We start from the raw sequence: 23,903 nt of genomic DNA, 5'->3' as shown, positions 1-23,903 counted from the left end.
TTGTTATTGTTTGTGAAGTTTAAAAACGGAGGAACTATCATTTTGTTTAATACTATGTAATGTTCAGATTTGATATATATATATACAATTTTAATTATTTATGAGTTGTTGTTTTTTTTATTTAATTTTAAAATACTCATTAATACTTTATTATAACCTTTTAGAATGACGACTGTACAAATTTAAATGGAACCATATCAAGAAGATAAAATTAGCTTATTTAAAGGTAATTTTTATATAAATACCCATTTTTAAATTCTTTCTTTCAATGATACTTAGTGATAGTAGTAGTAGTAGCAGCAGCAGTAGTAGTAGTAGTAGTAGTAGTAGTAGTAGTAGTAGTAGTAGTAGTAGTAGTAGTAGTAGTAGTAGTAGTAGTAGTAGTAGTAGTAGTAGTAGTAGTAGTAGTAGTAGTAGTAGTAGTAGTAGTAGTAGTAGTAGTAGTAGTAGTAGTAGTAGTAGTAGTAGTAGTAGTAGTAGTAGTAGTAGTAGTAGTAGTAGTAGTAGTAGTAGTAGAGTAGTAGTAGTAGTAGTAGTAGTAGTAGTAGTAGTAGTAGTAGTAGTAGTAGTAGTAGTAGTAGTAGTAGTAGTAGTAGTAGTAGTAGTAGTAGTAGTAGTAGTAGTAGTAGTAGTAGTAGTAGTAGTAGTAGTAGTAGTAGTAGTAGTAGTACATTCATAAAACTTTACAAATCACTTAAAAAAAGTTAGTAGTAATATTAATACAAACATTTATGTGGATATATCAGTAAATGTAGCAGTATTTTGGAGCTTGGAAATTCATTTTTAATCAAATTTAGATTTTAAACAACTCTAAAAGCGTGCAGCTGTCTACCTACTTTATTTTAGGGATCAATTTTGTTTTACATGGAAGATATTAATAATATTAACTTTTATAGATTTAAACTCTTGACATTAATAAAAGCAAATGGATCTATATCCGTTTGGTCTCTTAAATACGCTATTTACCCCAAAATTCAGCTAAATTTTTTATTGATGAAATTGAAATAAAAAGAGATGTTGTAACAAAGCATTTAGGAGTGGTTTCTCGACAAGAACAATAAATGGAAACCATACATTGACAATATTTGCTCAAAAAAATATAATTATAACGGAGTCTTACACAAATCCATATCATATCTTAATAAAAAATCCTTAACTCAACTATATTTCTTATTTATTAGCAGTTATATAAACTATTAAAGTATATTTTTGGAAAGCACTGAAAAAACTTAACGTAAATTTACTATTACCGCAGTCAGAAACATGCAAACCGTTTGAATAATTTTACAGATTGATTTGCTCCAAACCATTATTTATGGAGATAGTACATAAACATAAGAAAAACAATAAAATGTTTTTATAAACATTTATTAAATTTAAAAATAATAAATTTTTATTGCAAAAAACTTTATGGCTGTAATTACGTAATTTGATGTTTAGAAAATAAAATAGCTGGGTTTAGTTCAAAAAATAAATCTGATCCAAGCCCCAGATATGATTTACTTTTTAATCACAAACAAGCACAGATAAGCACAAATGCTTATCTGTGTTTACTCGTGGACATCCTTATCATTGTAAACAAAGAAATCGTCATGTAAACCTCAGAGAACTTGTGTTGGCAGATCCAATAGTTGCCGAGCAGATTTCATAAACTGTGGTTTCAGGCAAAGATGCATCACCAAGAGAAACAGTTCGGATTAAAATGTAAATAAGATAATTTTAACTTATAATGTAATTTTTAGGGTCATCAGCTTCCCAGTAACTTTTTTTTGGTCCTTTGAGTGTTCAAAATATGATTTCAATCCAAGAGAACATGGGGCTTTCAAATACCGGAATGAGGAAAATTGGATTTGCTCTCAACTAGATTAGCCTAGTAAGGATAACTCAGAAGATAGCCAGTTGGTGTGGAAAAATCTTACTTTTTCCAAATCAATTGTTCTCTCAACGCCTTGGTTATTGCTATCAAAGCTCGTTGTTTTTCGTTCTCTTTCATTTGATTATGTTTTGAAAATCAAAGGTTTCAAACCCAGTTTTCTGAAGCTTCAAATTTCTATCACTCCAAAGGATTATGCTGTTTTTCATCATGTTCAACAATTTATCAAGGTGAAAAAAATTACCCTGGGACTGTATAGTAAAAAGCCACAAAAGATTTATATTCTTTTTCCAAATTAATTGGAAAAGATACAAAAGAGATGCTTCTCATCCCAATTACTCTCATCAGTTCTTAAACTGTGTTGTTGTATATATATATAAATGTATAATAGTAAAAAAGTATGAACCAACTGCGCGGAACTGCAGCAAGATGTAAAAAATTCAGATAAGAATATTCTGACAAACGTTGCACAGTGGGCCAGTAGGTGGACAAAATGGGAAAAATTTTAGTTGTCTAATCTTGAAAACCTATTTAATTTTAGTATCTTCATATATTAGGAGAAATCTATTGATAATTTATTTATATTAAATCCCTTAGTTACCAGGACTCTAAGCATTTGAATATTGAGATAAAATAAAAAAATTATAAGTAAGTAATTAACGGTGACATCAACGTTGTGTTATATTTCAATTACATCTACGTTTTTGAAACAAAAAATTAGTACATGTTATTCTAGAGTATTTAGAGATAAGAAAAACCAATGTGTGAAATAAATTTGTCATAGCATGTTATCTCAGTTATACTTTGAAAATCACAGATTAAAAAAAAAAATTTTTTAAGAAACTTATTTTTTGCCGCACAATAACTAATAAATACCACAATTTGCCATGTGTTGTCTTATATATATTTGAGCTATATGATGCTTCAATCGAGTTTTAATTGATTGCTCGTCCCCTTAAATCCCCGTTCAGATTTTATGTATGTTTTAACTTGGTTGCTATGGTACTAAATTTTGCATAGCAACAACTCATTTTTACATTAACGTTGTTTTAACAGTATTTTACTTGCGCTAAATACACAATATTGGGGGTATGTATTAAAATGAGATTCAGAATTCTTATGAGGTTAACTTTTTTTGGTTACTATGGATACCTTACTTTGCATAACATAGCATAACATTTTCGGTAGTTGTTAGTAATTTAATTACTAACACTGACAGTAATTTAATTACTTTTAATTTTAATTACTAACACTTGTAGTAACTTAATTACTAACAAGTATTAGTAGTCCAGGCGGCATATATATTATAACATTTTACTTTTAAATACAAAATACTTGTTACAATAATTATTTAGATATGGTTTTGTTAAACTTAGACATTCATAATTTTCTCCAAAAAAACAATCTTAGTATTTCAAAACAAAATATTACTGAAGATATATTAAAATTTATTCAGCCAATATTTGCTGATTTTAAAGACGTTGATTTTAGGCATGCTGTTCAACGATTTGTTTACTTGTATAAAAAAAAGTGGAAATCTGCAAACTATACTGTGAAAAATTTTGAAAAGAAGTTTGTGAACTGGCTTAATGAATATTTAATTGTCAGAAAAAAAGACAATGAACCAACTGCAAGTAGACGTGGTCGAAAACCAGTTGCATTTGATAATAGTTCTAATAAAACTAAAAAACGGCGTGTATCTTGTTTAATTGAATCTCATTCATCCAATGAATTATTTTTTGCTGCTAATAAAAAATTTAGAGATGAATCTGTTGTTATTGCTGCCAAGAATGTTTTAAATATATCAAATACAGATAAAGCAACTAAATATTCAGCAGACGAAGCACTGGCTTTAATAATTGATGCAAGTCTGACAAAAGCTTCCTATCAATTGATTAGAAGCGGAGCCTTGGAGAAAGAATATAACATCTACCCCGCTTACAATGATGTCAGAGATGCAAAATTGAAATGTTATCCTGCAAACATAACAGTGGAGGACTATTCAGCTTCAGTTCCTTTAAAAGATTTAATGACTCATACTTTGCAAAGAATCTGTGCAGTTCAGGAACCTGTGCTAAGGCACTTGATATTGAACGACAAAGCAATAAAAACAATGACACTAACGTGTAAGGCTGGTTTTGATGGTGCTACTGGCCAAAGCATTTATAAACAAGTTTTATCAGAACCCGACATTAACAGAGATTTAAAGCGTGAAGAATCATTATTTATTACTTGTCTTGTCCCATTGGATTTGACTGGATTTAACAACAGCAACGAAAAGGTGCCTATTTGGAGAAATCAAAAGTCGTCCTCCACAGCCTATTGTAGACCCATAAGATTTGCATACAAAATGGAATCCAAGGAATCTGTGATTGAAGAAGATCAGTACATTAAAAGTGAGATAGAAAGCTTGGGTATGATTTTATTAGAGGTTTGCGGATCTTCTATTGAAGTGAATTGTATTATTGAACTTACAATGATTGATGGAAAGGTTCAAACAATATTATCTGAAAAAAATAACTCATACCAATGCTGTTCAGTGTGTGGTGTCTCTCCAAAAAATATGAATAGTCTTGATATCCTTAATATAGATGTACTAACAGAGAGTTCAAATATGGTCTTTCCAGTCTTCATGCATGGATTCGATTTTTTGAGATGTTATTGCACATTGCATATAAAAAAGAAACAAGAAAGTGGCAAGCAAGATCTAAAGAACACAAAGAAAAGGCATCTGTAGCTAAACAAAAGATTCAGACTGATTTTATGAACAAAATGGGACTTGTTGTTGATTTCCCTAAAAGTGGTGGTTCTGGAACAAGTAATGATGGCAATACCTCAAGGCGTGCTTTTGCAGCATATGAACAAACAGCTGAAATTCTGGGTATTGACCAAAACCTTATATTCAGATTTTACATTATCTTGGTAATGCTCTCTTCAGGATATGAAATAGACTGCTTAAAGTTCAAGGATTATTGTTTTGACACTTTTACACTATATGTGTCCCTTTATCCATGGTATTACATGGCTCAATCAGTTCACAAAGTATTGATACATGGACATGACATAATTAAAAGCCTTACATTACCCATCGGACTTATGTCAGAGGAAGCTCAAGAGGCTAGAAATAAAGACTTTAAATCTTATCGCGAAAATTTCAGCCGAAAAACATCCAGAAAAGCAACAAATACTGATCTTATCAATAGACTCCTAGTTTCCAGTGATCCTGTTATTTCATCATTGCGTAAATCAACATTACACCAAACAAATTATAAAGCATTTCCTTCAGATGTTTTACAATTACTTAAACAATCTTCAAACGATATTATTGTTTTATAATTTTTTGATGTAATTTAAAATTGATAACGTTTTCTTGCACTATTTTTTGCTTTTATTATTCCTAAAACATTATTTACCTAAATACTCAATTTTTATTCAATATAGGTGGGTCAAAAATCCGATAAGATATTCAAATATCAATTTACCACTTTGTAACTAAGGAAAGTATCCGGTAACTAAGCAATATAAGTATCCATAACAACTAAATTTAAAAAATTATCACTTTTGTAAGAAGTGTGATCTCATATTGGTACTCATGCCAAATTTAGTGAATATAGCACTTATAAAATATCTGCAGATAACAAAAGTAGGTTGTTGCTAAGCAAAATAAAGGTATCCATAGCAACGAAATAAAAAAATATTACCTTCATAAAAAGCGCAGACATCATATTAGTACTCATACTAATTTTAGTGAATATAGCTCTAATATTAAATTAGTTATGAATTTTGTCCAGTAAAAGTGCATTCTGGCCCACTGTGCGTTGGGTTGTTAGAATGCTTTATTGAGAAGTGTTTGTTTTTTTTGCGAAAATGTTTGTTAATAAGAAAAAAGAATAATAAAATAATTCAGAAATTCTGTGTATTTCTATTTAATATTTAGACTTTTTTGAGTGAAATAACTTTTTTTTGGAGAAGTTGTAAGTTGTTATAACTTTAGATAAATATCAGTTGTAGAAAAACGTTAATAACTCTATTGGATTTTAATACAAATTTTTGAAATTTTATTATGGATACTTTATGGTATACAGTATCACCACTTCAAAGAATTTTGGGGGAATTTTCCATCAGCGTTAGGTTCTCAAATTTTCAGGGTGCCTGTCTGCTTTTTTTATATAAATTAAACAAACAGATTTTCTGCAGTGTTTATGGTATTTAGCAAAATTAAGCATGATGGAAAAAAAAATTTTGGCGCACGAAAAAAATATATTTTTTGCATTGACCTAAACAATAAGTTTGTATATAATAGGGATGTGCTGAGTGGATTCTCTAAGCTCAAAAAAATCAATTGAAATTCTTGATAAGCTTTTTATAACTACCTATACAAAATTTAGTGTGATTAATTATCAATTTGATAATTAAAAACTTGTAAAATGCATTTTTAAGAGGTGTATCTATCATTAAATAACGGTCAAGTTTAACTTTCTGTACGAAATATTCAAATTAAAATTCAATTTTTGTGGTTATGAGAACCTTATAACATACACAATCATTAGTTAAAAGGATTTTGATGGGATATTTTTTCAGCATTAAGTCCTAGATTTTCATGGTGTGTTGTATATATATATATACAGAAAAAAAAACTTTCCCCTATCATTTTTTTATAATACCTGAAACATTACAACAAATACGATATTAGAAACATTACTTTTTGCCATTTTGAGCCATTTAGTCAAATAAATATTATTCAATTATTCAATGCTTAAAGTGGACCCCATTTATGAAATAATACTGTTTTGCGGAACTTTGATCTAAATACCTTTCACGTTTTAAAACTCAACCTTAAAAAAAAGAATTCTTTAATTCGATATAAACTCAGATACTTCTAGTATTATGAAAGTTGTTATACAACTAGGGTTTTAGTAATTTATTTTTTAATATACTATACTTCTCTATATTTCGTTTACTTATACTTTATAAGGTTCGGATTTTTATATTTATAAAGCTCAAGATCTTATAATTGTCTTTCAGATCCTAATACTTAGATAAGTAAAAACATTTATCTAAACATCTCAACAGTCGGTTTCCCCATTAGCTGTTCATCAAGAAGCTGCTAAACCTGTTGAAAGGAAACAGACCGTAGAAGATATCTTGATAAGTGTTTTTACCAAATTATTATTTTCTCTGTTCTTTTAGAACATTCAGTACTCTATTTGAGTACAGAATTTTATATTATTTAGGGAAAAAATTAAAGCATAATAGTTAAATAACTATAATATTTTTTTAAATTAAATTTACTTTTTTGGAAATATATTTATTTTATTTTTCAATTACTAAGAAATTTATTTTTAAAAAGTATTACTTTTATGATAGTAATGAATTGTACAAAACAGTTACTTTTGAACAGCTATTAATGTTTTGTATGTTTTATTTGCACAATCGCAACTATGACTTTCTTAGGGATAAATTCCGCACGAAGGAGTTCTCAAAAGATTTTTTTACTGTGTGTCACAGTAGGGTGTTTCATTTCCGACAAATTTTCGAAAATGATTACGTTACATGCATAACGGGGTAAATAATGTGCCAAAAAAAAGTCTGAAAAATTTTCAAAATTTTAAAATGTCATCTAGAGGTCGCCATCTTGAAAAAACAGCGTTTTTTACACTTTTTTCAACTGTAAACTTGAAAAACTTTAAAAATAATTAAATTTATGTTACGTTACTGGGTGTATATATTAAAGGTTATTTATATGAAAATTTGGTGAAATTTTCAGAAAAATTGGTAAATGTCTAGAGGTCGCCGAATTATAAAGTTTTATTTTTTCAACAAATTTTTTAGCTGAATAATTGCTTAAATGCTTTCACCTTAAATAAAATGCATAATTTATGTTTTGAGCATAATTGACCACTAAAAGTTGTTGCGTGATTAAATAGTTTGCAAAATAAACATCTGGACGTATGTATATAAATTTCATAAATTTATTTTAAAAAATTCGTTCTTATTTCAATTAGCAAAATTGAAATATTAAAACAATTTTAAAACTAGTTGGAAAAGCGAATATTTTATTTTAACGATGAACCTAAGAAAAAATAATCAAGATTGGTTAATTGGTTACCCTGAATCCAATAAATTATCAAGTTTCAGTCGTCTACCAACAAAAAAATATGTTTTGGGTAGATACTCTCATTTACATTTTTATTCAAAAGGCGACACTTCTGCAAGAGATATTTTTAAACTTGTTCTTGGTGAGCTTAAGGAAGTTTGGGAAAAAGCTGGAGTACCAGTTCGTTCAGATAACTCTTGTCTTTCATTGCTTACCAAATTGTTTGTGGAAATGGTGAAAATAAAAAAAATTGATCACGCAAGTCGAGATGTTAAAGCTGGAAAAGAAAAAATTGTCACATTTTGTAATGAACTTGAGAAACTTTGCGACATTTCAGCAGTAAATGCATATGAACAGTTATTAGTATCACGAAGACCAAAATGGAAAGAAGATTGGGCATTTTATGAAGATCAAAAGAGTAGCAGAAAGTATCATATGACAGGTAGCATTGATCTAGGTGTTTCAAAATTTTTAGAACGTCGAGAAGATAGACTAAGCATAGATTTTCGGAGAAGTTCAACCGAAGATCAAAAATCGAGTGCCTTTGATGTCAGTGAAATAGTTGAAAGTGCTGACGAAGAAGATCAAAAAGATACAGAGTTTACTCCTTTACCACTAAAGAAAAGAAAGGTGCCTTTAACAAATTCACTAGAGATATCATCAAAGAAGCTCTCAGAAGTAACGGCATCTGTGGCTGATCGATGTTGTTTATCAGTTCGCCAACAACTTCTATTTCAATCCACTATCATCTGCAAAAGCGGAGGCAAACTTAATGAAATTTCTATGTCAGTATCAACTGTGCATCGTCAAAGACAAAATGCGCGAAAGAATATTGTTCTGTCAATTAAAGCTGACTGGGAGATAAAAAAACCTAAAAAGGCCATTTTGCACTGGGATTCGAAGCTTTTTCATTTAGACATAGCTCATAATGAAGAACATGTAGCAGTTCTTATTAGCGGATCTCTTAACGGGTACTTATTTATTTATTTATATAAACCCTATGTATATTTTTTATTTTTGTATTCAAAGAAACTAACTTAAGTTTTATTTGCAGGCCGAAACTTATTGGTGTACCTTTGATTAAAGATTCGACAGGTAAAACTCAATGTGACGAGGTCGTGAAACTTGCGCAAGATTGGAACATTTTGGAAAACATTGTTGGTATATGCTTTGATACAACAGCAAGCAACACAGGTAATAAAAAAGGAGCAGCAACTTTAATTGAAATTGAGTTAAAGAGACCTCTTCTATGGCTCGCATGTCGCCATCATCATAATGAGCTACACATTAAGCATGCATTTACCGCATTAAGAGGAGGTAGCAAAAGTCCAGATGAACCTATTTTTCAACGTTTCCGAGCCGAATTTTCTAGAATTGATATTGATTACTCAAACCTGAATTTTTTTAAATGGCCTACTGATATTAAATCAGAAATATTTAATCAAGCAAGTTTAGTTCTGAAATGGGCTTACCAATGCCTCGAAGAGAAAATATTTCCGCGAGAAGATTATCTTGAGTTAATTGAATTAACTATTATCTATCTTGGGGGGAAACTATCAATGGAAAGAATATTCAAAATTCACAAACCTGGTGCAATTCACAATGCCAGATTTATGTCATATTCCATATATATTTTAAAAATGGAACTCTTATCTAATAAATTTATTATGTCCAATAATGAGCAAATTATGATCCACCGCATGGCTAAGTTTATTAGTCTTTTTTATTCGATGCAATTTCTCCGCTCGAGGATTTCCGTATTTGCTCCAGTTGATGACTTCAAATTTTTTTTTGGAATGAACTGGTATCAAGAAGAAGATTCAGATATCGCAACCGCTGTGATTTCGTCGATTAACCGTCACCTTTGGTATTTAACAGAAGAGCTTGTTATTTTATCTTTATTTAATGAAAAATTGTCAGAATTTACCAGAACAATAATGGCAAAGAAACATTTTTCTACCCCAAGACCAAAAACATTTTTAATTGGGAAACCAAAATTTCCGACATTAAGTTCTTCAACAGCTATTTATTTTTTAATTGGACCACGGTCGTGGCTTCTTTTTGATTTATTAGGACTAATAAACAACCAGGAATGGCTCCAGATGAATCCACAAGAGTGGAAATTCTTCCAAGATTATTGAACTGCAGACGATTTTGTTAAACAATTAGAGGTAACAAATGATTGCGCCGAAAGAGGAAAAAAACTTATTAGTGATTTCCGCGAGTGTGCACAAAATGAAGAACAACGACAATTTATTTTGCAAGTTGTCGAACAACACAGAAAGCAAAATCCATCCGATTCGAAATCAAAACTAATTAATACTTTATAGTATTTTGTATGTTACTAATATCTTCTTTATTAATTATTATTCTTAGAAAAGCTGAAGCCTAAAAATAGCCCAGTTAAATTTTTTTTAAGATTTAAAAAAATAACAAGTTTTTTAGCTTTATATTTTAATACGGCGACCTCTAGACATTTACCAATTTTTCTGAAAATTTCACCAAATGTTCATATAATAACCTTTAATATATACACCCAGTAACGTAACATAAATTTAATTATTTTTTAAGTTTTTCAAGTTTAAAGTTGAAAAAAGTGTAAAAAACGCTGTTTTTTCAAGATGGCGACCTCAAGATGACATTTTAAAATTTTGAAAATTTTTCAGACTTTTTTTTGGCACATTATTTACCCCGTTATGCATGTAACGTAATCATTTTCGAAAATTTGTCGGAAATGAAACACCCTAGTGTCACAGTTATAAGCAAAGTAAACTGATCACCTTTAAGATGAAGGTGAAGCCTAAAAATCAATGAGGTGCAATCCGTTATCATACATATTATAACATAATATAGCATTTAAAAATTCTTTTGTTTTGATTGTGCAAATAAAACACACAATTTACCACACATATCACATTGCGCAAAGTTCTGTCTATTCTGAGCCTGTATATATACAGGCTTAGAATACACAGAGCTTTGCGAAATGTGGTTGTTTGATTTTGAGTTAGAGGCATGTGCGCGTTTATTGAAATTAAAACAAATGTCAAAAATTGTATTGAATAACAAAAGATAATTAGAATAATTATACAATGTTTATACCCGTTGGCCACTTTATTAATCCAGACCTGAGCTATACATACAATAAAAATGGGTTTACCTAGGGCCACCTCGTATTAAAAGAAAAAGATTTTAAATAATTTTTGCTGTTTTACACCCTACAGTTGATTATAAAATAAAAAATTCTCTCAACCGAGCGAAACGACTAGTAATATATATATAATAATAATATATATATATATATATATATATATATATATATATATATATATATATATATATATATATATATATATATATATATATGTTTTGTAAGTTGGTTTTGTTGTTTTGAGCCAACTCTGGTGACTAAGATGGTTCTCTTGTTTTAAACACACAAGTCAGACAACTTGTGTTTTCAAAACAAAAAAACCAGAGCTTAATGTCGCGTGAAAAACTTCCTACATCTAGCCAAAGACAAAATATTTATAAACATCTAATGCTTTTTAGTTATCTATAGCCTCAAGAGAATATATTCGAGAACTTTTTATTAAATAGTTATAAACATCATGGTATTGAACTCATGACATTCAGTTTGATCATCTTTCCAAGTATTTGCAAGGAACTTGTATATAAACCGGTTGATTCCAAGTATTGAAAGTTTATTTATATACCTTTCTGCGGCGTTAAATTCTAATCTTTCAAAGTATTTACAAACCGATATTTCTTTTTTTAAACTCTTTAAACCACTTTTTTGTACGAATTCTCCTGCTTTATTATCTCAATTAATCATTTGTTTTCCCCCATCCAAGATGGTAACAACTTGCGCTATTGTTATTTTGCTCAACCACGTAACTTTCCGACAGCGAGGATACAAATATAAACAAGAAATATATAAACTTATTTGTAACTAACATAAAAAAATTGCAAATAAAAAAAAAATAGTAAAAACTAATTTAAACTTACAGTGTGATATAGCATGGCACGTGTCATTTACTGTTTTATTACCATTTACCGTTTTATTATCATCGCGAGCGGACGTTTTTTTTTTTCAAACGACTTTGTTAAAGCTAAATTTGTTTATGTTTATTTTTCTAAAGAAAATAAATAATTTTTTATATAATATGGCAGTTACATTATTAGAAATAACAAAACTGTTTGAAGATTACAAAAAAGATTTTGAACTGATGTTAAAGCAACAAGAAAAAGTTTTTATTTGTATTATTAGTGGAAACTTAAAAATATTTAACGACAGATTAGAAAAAGTAGAAAAAGACATCGACGATTTAAAACTTAGTTTGAATTTTCAAGAACAACTAATTGATGAAAAAGTTATGAAAGCAAAAGTTTGCAGTAAAGAAAACAATTCAGAAAGTATACTCATACAAAAAAAATTAAGGGAGATAGAAGATCGGTCGAGACGTAATAATTTAAGAGTAGATGGAATTGATGAATATGAAGGTGAAAGCTGGGAGGAAAGCGAAATAAAGGTAAAAAAGTTTTTGAAGATATATGATCTGTTAATAATGTCAAATTGAACGGGCCCATAGAACTGGCAGCAAAGAATTTAAAAAGCCAAGAACAATAGTAATAAAACCTTTAGATTATAAAGATAAAGTCGAAATTTTGAGGAAGTCGAGTAAGCTAACAGGGGAAAATGTTTATATAAGCGAAGACTTCTGTTTCGAAACGACACAATTCCGTAAAGATTTAAGGAAAAAAATGAAAATCGAAAGAGCGGCTGGTAAGTTTGCCTTCTCATCTTGCCAATTGATCTTACGATAAATTGCCAATTTATCTTACGATACTTGCCAATTTATCTTACGATCAATTGATAATTCGCAATTGAGATGCAAAAAAAAAGCAATAAGTTTTATAATATTTGTCATTAATTAACGCAATTTTATTTTCATTATTAATATGCATATTTAATTTAAACTGTTTTATTAAAAACTGTTTAATTTTTTTAAACATATTTAAATCTTCAAATAACAAAAAAATAATTTATGATAACGGCATTGATTTAAATTATTTTAGTCACAAAACACTAGAAAGTCAATACTATTCAGTTTCTGAATCATCACAATATCTAAGAAAAACTAAAAACACTTTTTCAATTTAAAATATCAATATTCGAAGTTTAAATAAAAACTTTGAAAATTTAAATATATTATTGGATACAATTAAACACGATTTTAAAATTATTTGTCTGACAGAAAACTTGGTGTAAATGCGGTGAAACAAATTATGAGTTTGAACTAATTAATTACACATCAATTCATAAAGCACGTGAAGTAAATGCAGGTGGGGGCGTTTGTATTTATATCCACAATTCAATAAATTTTGTCTTACGTAACGATCTCTGCATCAATGAAACAGATGGTGAGTCTTAGTGCATTGAATTAGTGAATAATGCAGGAAGAAACACAATTATAAATACTACTTATAGACCGCCATCTGGAAACTTAAAAAAATTTAAAACTCATCTTAAAACATTTCTAAACAAAATTATAAATAAAAAAAACATATTTATATGGTCGAAGATTTTAACATCAACCTGATTAACTAGGCCTCAAATATTAATGCTAAGAATTTTATAAACACTCTTCTACAAAATAACCTTATCCCAACAATAAACAAATCTACAAGAATAACAAATAGGTCTTCTATTCTTCTTGATAACATCATAACTAACAACTTTCAAAATAACCCTCTTTACACAGGTGTAATACAGACCGATATTTCGGATCATTTTCCTAAGCTTTTAGCTACAAACAACCTTTTAATAAACATTATTTCCACAAAATCCACCTTAATTCGGCATCAGATCAATAAAACTCCTTAAAAAAATTTAAAAACTGTTTACAAAATTGCGTCGATTGGGATCTAGTACTGCAATCAAATGATGCTAATAATGCATATAAATTGTTTCTTAATCAATTTTGCAAACAATATGAAATAGCTTTTCCAGAAATAAAAAAAAGTATAAATAATAAGTCGCTCCAGACTCCCTGGATGTCTAAAAAATTACTAAAACCCTCAAAAAAAAATTATAAAAATATATTTGAAAAAAACAAAAAATATGTGGAATGTAATTAAGGATTAAAAAATAATTTCAACAAAAGCACGCTGCCAAAAATCTTTTAATTAATGGAAAGTTAGTTTATGAAAAATCAATTATAGCTAAAGAACTAAACAACTACTTTGTTAATATTGGCCCAAATTTGGCCTCTAAAACTCTTAATAATTCCATTCCATTCGATTCATACTTAAAAACTTATGATAAATTTACGGATGAAACTGATTTAAAACTGAGTGAGTTGATTCAAAAGAGTCAAAAAATGAGTCAAAAGTAAAAAAAAGTGAAGGTTTTGATAAAATTAGTGTCGGTATTGTAAAATCAGTATTTGACGTCATTGAACCTTCTTTATTTTACATTTTCAATCTCTCATTAAAGTCAGATATTGTTCCTGATAAGTTAAAAATTGCCCGTATTACACCAATTTTTAAATCTGGAGATAAGTCAAATATTTTAAATTACAGGCCTATATCAATATTACAATGTTTCTCAAAATTGCTTGAGAGAATAATGTATCACAGACTTAATAATCATCTAACTAAGAATGATATGTTGTATTGCAAACAATTTGACTTTAAAAAAAAACATTCTACTGAACACGCAGTAGTTGAAATTTCCAAATAAACATCTAGCGCCTTAGATAATGACTGTTTTACATAAGGAGTTTTCATTGATCTGTCCAAAGCTTTTGATACCGTAAATCACTATATTCTAATAAAAAAACTCGAAAACTACGGAGTGAAAAATAAAAACTTACTTAAGTTCAAAGATTATCTGACAAACAGAAGGCAATTTTTATACTATGATCAAACAAATAATATTCCATACTCCATAACTTGCGAGGTTCCTCAGGGTTCTATCGTAGGACCCCTTTTATTCCTGTTGTACATAAACAACTTATACTTATCAACGAATCTTTTAGCCCTAATTTTGTTTGCTGATGATCCTAATCTTTTTTTTTTCTCACAGAGATGTTAAATTACTTTTTAAAATAGTTAACGAACAGCTATGTAAAGTTTGTAAGCGGTTTGAAAGTAATAAACTTTCACTAAATGCGGATAAAACAAAATATATACTTTTTCATAAAGTAAGTAAATCTGAAAATATTCCTCTTAAATTACCAGATCTTATAATTAATAACACTTTTATTAAAAGAGAATCATTCATAATTTTTTTTTGGAGTAAAATTGGATGAAAATTTACAGTAGTATTCACATATAAATAGTATTGAAAAAAAAATCTCAAAAAATATTGCAATGATGTTTAGGGCTAAACCTTTTCTAAATATATCATCCGTGAAAAAATTGTATTGCCTTTATCCATAGTTATTTGTCTTATTGTAATGTTGTGTGGGGCAGTACTAACCATACAAAGCTAAAGAAATTCTACAACAAACAAAAGCATGCGTGCAGAATCGTATTTGTAGCCGACGGAAGTGTTCCTTGTGAACCACTTCTATAAACTTAATTTACACCAAGTTTTATTATTTATGTTCATAACAACAAAATGGATTATCTCCAAAAATATTTCAATCTTATTTTAATAAAATTAACCATAAATACCCAACAAAGTTTTCAGATAACATTTTTATTGCTCCACATTATAAATTAAAATTAACTATTCCTTCCAATTCAATTAAATACCGCGGACCTAATCTGTGGAAAAAGTTTCCAGATATTGTTAACAATAAACAGACTACATTAGAGCAATTTAAGGACGAATCAAAACGATTATTATTATTCATGGATATATCCAACTTTAAATGTTTATTTTAAACTAAAAATAATCACATAAAAAATAGATTTGATTGTATCAGTGATTAATATAAATTAATACAAAATATTTAAAATAAAAAAAATATATATATGTTAATAATTTATCTAGTGATTATATTAATTATGAAATTTCATTTCTTGTTGTCTCTTATCCTCAAGTAATTTTATTTTTTTGACTTTTTTATTTTTTATTAATATATTTGTTAAACATTTTAGCATTTGTTTTCAACACTTTTTTTAAAATATATATCTTTTTTTTATTTCTAATCATATTAGTTTTTTTCGGTTTTCATTTCTATTTGTTATTTTATATTTTTTTTTACGTTACGGTAATGTAGAATTTATTGCTATTATTTTTTTTAAATGGGGCTCGGCGATAAGGCTGAATACGCCTTCTTCTCGCTCCAGCCAATAGTTTATATAAATGTATTTGCAATGTAAACATTTTTAAACGGCAAAATAAATAATTTCAAAAAAAAAAAAAAAAAAAAAAACGTGTCTAAAATAGCAAATTATAAAACTTAAATATACAAATTATAATAATCAATATATAAACTTTGCTCTAACTAGCATAAATAAGTACCCACAAAAAAAATTTAAGTAGACATTTTACAACTGATTTATTTTACAACTGATGAAACTTATAGTGTGATATTGCATGCCACGTGTCTAAAATTAATATCTAAATCTAGCTCTATGTAAACATAGCTGCAACTAACCTAAATAATGATAACCCTTAAAAACTATATCGTTTATAAATAAAGAACAAATATATTGACAAATCTAAAACAAACAAACAAGGTTTAAAAATATAATCTAAAGAAGCAGCACTTTATAATTTTTTATGGAAACCCTTTTTAATAAAAAGTTTAGTTGTTTTTCAACGGGTTTGAATATTTGATCCGATGAATTAACGAAATTTGAAGAATCCGTTAATAGTTAATTTTACCCCGTTGGTTTTGTGATTTTTGGTTACGAATTACTTCGTTAATTTAACAGAAAAAAGCAATCCGTTGTTCTAACGAATTGTTTTTAGAGTGTAAAACTAGTGATAAAATTAACGACAATTTTTTTTTATCAATGTTTTCAAATTGCTTGGTGCCCCGGCCCCAAGCAATTTACTCGAGCAACAGTGATTATGTGGTTATAAATAAATGAGCTTCTTCAAATGTTCAACAAAGAGTAAAGCGCAAAGGTTTTGTCGGGGAGCTAATTGAATTGATAAACCTGTTACGGAATCAACAGAGACAGAATGAGGAGAGGAGGCAACATTTTGACGATTAGTTTTATATCACATTTTTGATTCTGTGATTGGTGGACTCACTGCTCGTAGCCATTCAAGAAGTTTTTGGTAAATTCTTTTTTTTTGTGGGAATATTAAAAACTGTTTGAACCAGAAATCAAGAGTGCCTGCTCCCATTTTTTTGCATAAATATTCATGTGACGAGACTGAAAATGAACTGACTTGAGAATTGCTTCATATGAAACAAATTCATTCGGCAAACTTTGGAGAGAAACCGCTTGTCTCATTTGGCTTTTTAAACGAAATTTCTGAAATAAGGCTGGGGTGACTTTTCAAAAAATGTAGAGATTGGACTGCGTTTCTTTAATTCAATAAATTAAAGCTCTTCAAGATCTTTTTGCGCAAGAACGAACCAATGATCTTGCTATTTTAAGTAATAGGTTTCAATTAGTTCAAAATATTGACTTCATGATGTGATTAAAGAGTTTGTTAAAAATAAGCAAGAAAAATAACATTGTAAGACACAAAAGCTGAACTACTTAGTTATACTTATATACCAGCAGTATAATCAAAATATTTGAGCAGGCTTTTTTTTTCTTTTTTTTTTTTGAAAAGAAGGGGGGACCAATTTGAAGGATACTCGGGGCCCCTAAATCCTGTGCACGGCCCTGGGTTGAAATCAGGTTAATTAATCAACATCTGAGGTTTGACGTGAAAAATACGTAGAACTTTACAAAAAATGGCTTCAAAATATTGACCTAATTTTAACATTGAAAAAACGGAAAATGCTTGTTGGGTATGTGAACACTTATGACTATAAGAAATAGGTTCATCAAAAAAAATTTATCTAGATATGTTGGATATATAATTCAACTTTGATTTGCGAAGTTCTTTATTTAGAGTCTCAAAGAAGAAACTAATAGATATCATTCTAATGCATCAGCTATCTGTACTTCATTTTCCAAATGATTATAAACAATGATCAGAAAGTAAATCGAGAAACCTTTTTTGGGTATTATACCTGCAGTTTTATAGAAATATTGACTATAGCTTTTAGGTTATTTATCATAATCTGCGCAAGCAATCTTTTAACCTGATAATTAAATCTACCACTACTTTGGTTATTTTTTCTTAATTTAATTCAAAAATAAATATTACATTTATTAATTAACTAATTTGTACAAAATTTTAGAACTCGAAAATGAAATAAACAAGCAAACAAAATAAAAATAGAAATTTTATGAAAGTACAAACATTTGCATTACGGTAGAGAACAAGCTTTAAAAAATGTGGGTTTTTTTATGAATTTGAAACTCCAAAACTCAGTTAAAACTTAAATTTAGTAAAATTTGAATTAAAAAAAAACATCGTTCTTTTGGTTGAATTCTCTAGAGTAATTACTTGATGTTATTCAAATTGTTAAGTTTACAAAGTTTTGTTCACAAAAACGTTCTCTTAATATATATAAAATACTGTAACAAGATACTTTATTCAAAAACGTTTTTAAAAGTAGTATAATTTTAAATTTTTTTATATTAAAACTTTTTAAAACTGGACTTAATACGCTAATAAATAACGCTTCACGTTTGAAAAAATTTTAACTAAAATAAATGATATTAAATTTATTTTAATTGAGAGAATAAGTTTTTATAAACTAACCATGCGTTTATTTTTAGAAGTTCAACCGTTTTCAGAAAATTTATTTTCACGCGAAAAACTACTTCGTGAAATTCGACGTTTTTTACATGAAGCAAACAAGTCAACTTTAATATTATATGGAATGTCCGGTGTTGGGAAGACTCAAATTGCAAGAAAGTATTGCGAAATTTATTATAACTTCTACAAAAACTTTGTTTGGATAGACGCAGCATTTGGAAAGTTACAAACCTCAATGAGAAACCAATGTCAAATATTAGGATTCGAAATTCATGACTCGAGAGGTGATTATTTAAATATAGAAGTGATTGTTGAAAAAATTCACAACCATTATAAAAATGAAAAAACATTGTATATTTTTGACAATGTCGACGATGAAAGTGTTAAAAACCTGACCATGTATATTTCAAGAAAACCGAATTCATTTACGTTGATTACCTCCCAATGGAGAGCGTGGTCAAACAACGTAAACAAAATGCTAGTTGATGTTTTTACTTCAGAAGAAGCATTCGCTTATGTAAAAAATAATATTAAAGAAAATGCCGATGAAAATATAAGAAACCTAACTAAAGAACTTGGTTATCATCCGTTCGCTATTACTCAGGCAATAAAATATATAAATATTCATAGAATTTCGATAGAAAAATACGTAGATCGATATAGATCGAAACCAGAAATATTAGACAATAACTTTCCAACCGAAGAAGAACCAAAGTCTGCAATAAAAGCAATTAACTTAGTTTTAATAAAATTAGAAAAAAGTAAACCTTTTCCATTTAAAATATTACACTGTTTATCTCATTGCGACTATCAAAACATAAGTAAACAGTTTATAATTCAAATTTCAAAACAAATGGAAATAAACGAAGAATATGTAATAGATGAAGCCGTTGGGTTACTAATGAGTTATTCTTTACTAAACTTTGATGATAAAAAATATTCAATGCACGAACTGACACAGCTGACGTGTAGATGTTTTCAAAATAGAAATTCAACTACAAATACGTATCTTAGTTTAATTGAAAAATTATTTATATTTGAACTGAATGAAGTAAAAGATCACATGGATTACGGAAACTATTTTGTTTTCCATTTTATCTGTATGTTTCGCACTAATAGAATAAAAATTTCAAAAACATTCCATAATATGACGACATCTATATATAAATTATTAGTATGTAAAGGTTTATTTGAAGAAGCAATCGAAGTATTAAAAAGTATTCAAAGTTTTAATACAGAAACTTATGGTGAAAATAATGAATTTACGCTTGATACAAAACATAATATCGCAACCTGTTTGAACGCTATGGGAAAATATAACGAAGCTTTAGAAATTCATTATTCTGTTGATAAAATACAAACTGAAATTTTAGGTATCAACCATCCAGATACAATGTTAACAAAAAATAATATCGCAAACTGTTTGTACAATATGGGAAAATATAACGAAGCTTCAGAAATTTATTATTCTGTTGATAAAATACAAACTGAAATTTTAGGTATCAACCATCCAGATACAATGAGAACAAAACATAATATCGCAAACTGTTTGTACGCTATGGGAAAATATAACGAAGCTTTAGAAATTTATTATTCTGTTGATAAAATACAAACTGAAATTTTAGGTATCAACCATCCAGATACAATGTTAACAAAAAATAATATCGCAAACTGTTTGTACGCTATGGGAAAATATAACGAAGCTTTAGAAATTCATTATTCTGTTGATAAAATACAAACTGAAATTTTAGGTATCAACCATCCAGATACAATGTCAACAAAAAATAATATCGCAGACTGTTTGTACGCTATGGGAAAATATAACGAAGCTTTAGAAATTTATTATTATGTTGATAAAATACGAACTGAAATTTTAGGTATCAACCATCCAGTTACAATGTCAACAAAAAATAATATCGCAAACTGTTTGTACAAAATGGGAAAATATAACGAAGCTTTAGAAATTTATTATTCTGTTGATAAAATACAAACTGAAATTTTAGGTATCAACCATCCAGATACAATGTTAACAAAAAATAATATCGCAAACTGTTTGTACGCTATGGGAAAATATAACGAAGCTTTAGAAATTCATTATTCTGTTGATAAAATACAAACTGAAATTTTAGGTATCAACCATCCAGATACAATGTTAACAAAAAATAATATCGCAAGCTGTTTGGACGATATGGGAAAATATAACGAAGCTTTAGAAATTTATTATTATGTTGATAAAATACGAACTGAAATTTTAGGTATCAACCATCCAGTTACAATGTCAACAAAAAATAATATCGCAATCTGTTTGAAAAATATGGGAAAATATAACGAAGCTTTAGAAATTTATTATTCTGTTGATAAAATACAAACTGAAATTTTAGGTATCAACCATCCAGATACAATGTCAACAAAAAATAATATCGCAAGCTGTTTGTACGCTATGGGAAAATATAACGAAGCTTTAGAAATTTATTATTCTGTTGATAAAATACGAACTGAAATTTTAGGTATCAACCATCCACATACAATGTCAACAAAAAATAATATCGCAAACTGTTTGTACAAAATGGGAAAATATAACGAAGCTTTAGAAATTTATTATTCTGTTGATAAAATACAAACTGAAATTTTAGGTATCAACCATCCAGTTACAATGTCAACAAAAAATAATATCGCAATCTGTTTGAAAAATATGAGAAAATATAACGAAGCTTTAGAAATTTATTATTCTGTTGATAAAATACAAACTGAAATTTTAGGTATCAACCATCCAGATACAATGTCAACAAAAAATAATATCGCAAGCTGTTTGTACGCTATGGGAAAATATAACGAAGCTTTAGAAATTTATTATTCTGTTGATAAAATACGAACTGAAATTTTAGGTATCAACCATCCAGATACAATGTCAACAAAAAATAATATCGCAAACTGTTTGTACAAAATGGGAAAATATAACGAAGCTTTAGAAATTTATTATTATGTTGATAAAATACGAACTGAAATTTTAGGTATCAACCATCCAGTTACAATGTCAACAAAAAATAATATCGCAATCTGTTTGAAAAATATGGGAAAATATAACGAAGCTTTAGAAATTTATTATTCTGTTGATAAAATACAAACTGAAATTTTAGGTATCAACCATCCAGATACAATGTCAACAAAAAATAATATCGCAAGCTGTTTGTACGCTATGGGAAAATATAACGAAGCTTTAGAAATTTATTATTCTGTTGATAAAATACGAACTGAAATTTTAGGTATCAACCATCCACATACAATGTCAACAAAAAATAATATCGCAAACTGTTTGTACAAAATGGGAAAATATAACGAAGCTTTAGAAATTTATTATTCTGTTGATAAAATACAAACTGAAATTTTAGGTATCAACCATCCAAATACAATGAGAACAAAAAATAATATCGCAATCTGTTTGAATAATAAAGAAAAACAGCAAACAAGTTGTTTAATTATTTGATTATTATTTTAGTTTTAATATATGTAAAGTGTTATACTTAACTTATAATTTACAAACATTTTTTCTTCAAACTCCGTTCTTAATTCTTATAAAAATTTTCTTAGTTTTTGTTATCATTCGTATAGTGCGTTTTTTTTAAATAAAACGAAAGCTCATTTACTTTATCATTTATTTACATGTTATAAATTGTATTTATTATTGATTATAAATTAAAAAATGAAACTAATTTATGATTTTTACTAATTTTAGTTATTTACTCCAATAATTAAAGTACTTAAATTGGTTTAGTTAATTTATAAATGTCTAAAGTATTTAAAAGCAAAAATTTTGTTATTGCGATATATATATATATATATATATATATATATATATATATATATATATATATATATATATATATATATATATATATATATATATATATATATGCGATATATATATATATATATATATATTTATCGTTGTTAAAAGTATATTTAAAAGGTGAACCAAAGAATTTGATTCCCATAGGAATTATAGTATAGAATGTTTAAAACGGTATATGATACATTTGTAAACTCTCACGATAATAATTTTCTTTACGTAAGTGATGATGATTTAATTCTTCTATTCTTATTAGTTTAAATTAGATAGATGTTAAATAAAATTTATTATCGTTTAAAAAATTAATAACACTAAAAATATTGTGATCTTAATAGATTGGTTACACGAATAAGATAGTCCCTACAAGGCGGGAAGAGTCTTTATTAAACATGACGTGTTTTGAGATTGATTTCGTTTAAAAAATATCATTATTTTATGGACATCTTTTGCTGACATTATTTTGTTTATATTTGTAGTTTTATATTTAGTTACAAATATAAAAGTTAATAATAATATAGTATAAGTAAAAATAGTTTCATTAAAAAAATAAAAAATGTCTATATATTTTCATTCAGTAAATAACGCACGACAATCTGCGGTTGGAAGTGAAATGTTAAAACTCAAAATATTTTTACGATACCTTCTGCGAGTTACACACGCTCTAAATAAGATTTTATTTTAAAAAGCAAGAGAAAGTGTATATTGCTACGTTTTGCTGTTGATCTAAAATAAGATTTATAACAAAAAATCAAACACTTTGTATATTTTGGGAAATAACATTTTTTAAGTCAAGAATATTTTTTATATTTCAAAATTCTATAAATATAAATTAATGTCTGTAGGGCAGCCAAACATAAGGGGCCCCATAATAAAATTGCACACCCGGTGCTGGGTGTGCCGATAATACGGAACTAATGGTATATTTAATTGCTTTTTTATCACAGTAGTTGTTTTATTACGGTAGTTAACACCTTTATCACGTTCACTGAAATATAACACAGAACAGAAACATGACGTAAATAGTTATTTTTACATAAAAAATAAATTAATACGAGTGTTATGATAACTTTATATATATATATATATATATATATATATATATATATATATATATATATATATATATATATATATAATATATATAAGTATTTAGTAATACAATCGTAACAAATATTTTGGCTTTATCTTAAGTGTTAAGCTATATTTTTTTGGAAAGAAATTGAACATTCTGAGAAACAGAAACTATGTTCTGACATATCATCAAATAAAAATCATAAAAATAAAATATCCTGAACAG

General features: G+C 27.8%; 1 protein-coding gene across 1 annotated transcript; it reads left to right on the top strand.

Annotated features, from left to right (window-relative positions):
* Positions 1–161: 161 nt before the first annotated feature.
* Positions 162–22,312, top strand: LOC136076655 (uncharacterized). The gene is made up of 2 exons (XM_065789971.1): positions 162–226; positions 18,780–22,312. Exons 1-2 carry the CDS (start codon positions 187–189, stop codon positions 22,241–22,243), a joined length of 3,504 nt encoding a protein of 1,167 aa, XP_065646043.1. The 5' UTR covers positions 162–186; the 3' UTR covers positions 22,244–22,312.
* Positions 22,313–23,903: the final 1,591 nt, after the last annotated feature.

This window comes from Hydra vulgaris, chromosome 02, assembly GCF_038396675.1.
Source record: "Hydra vulgaris chromosome 02, alternate assembly HydraT2T_AEP".
Classification (NCBI taxonomy): domain Eukaryota; kingdom Metazoa; phylum Cnidaria; class Hydrozoa; order Anthoathecata; family Hydridae; genus Hydra; species Hydra vulgaris.
Note: the sequence above shows the minus strand (reverse complement) of the source record. Positions and strands in the feature narration are given on the sequence as shown.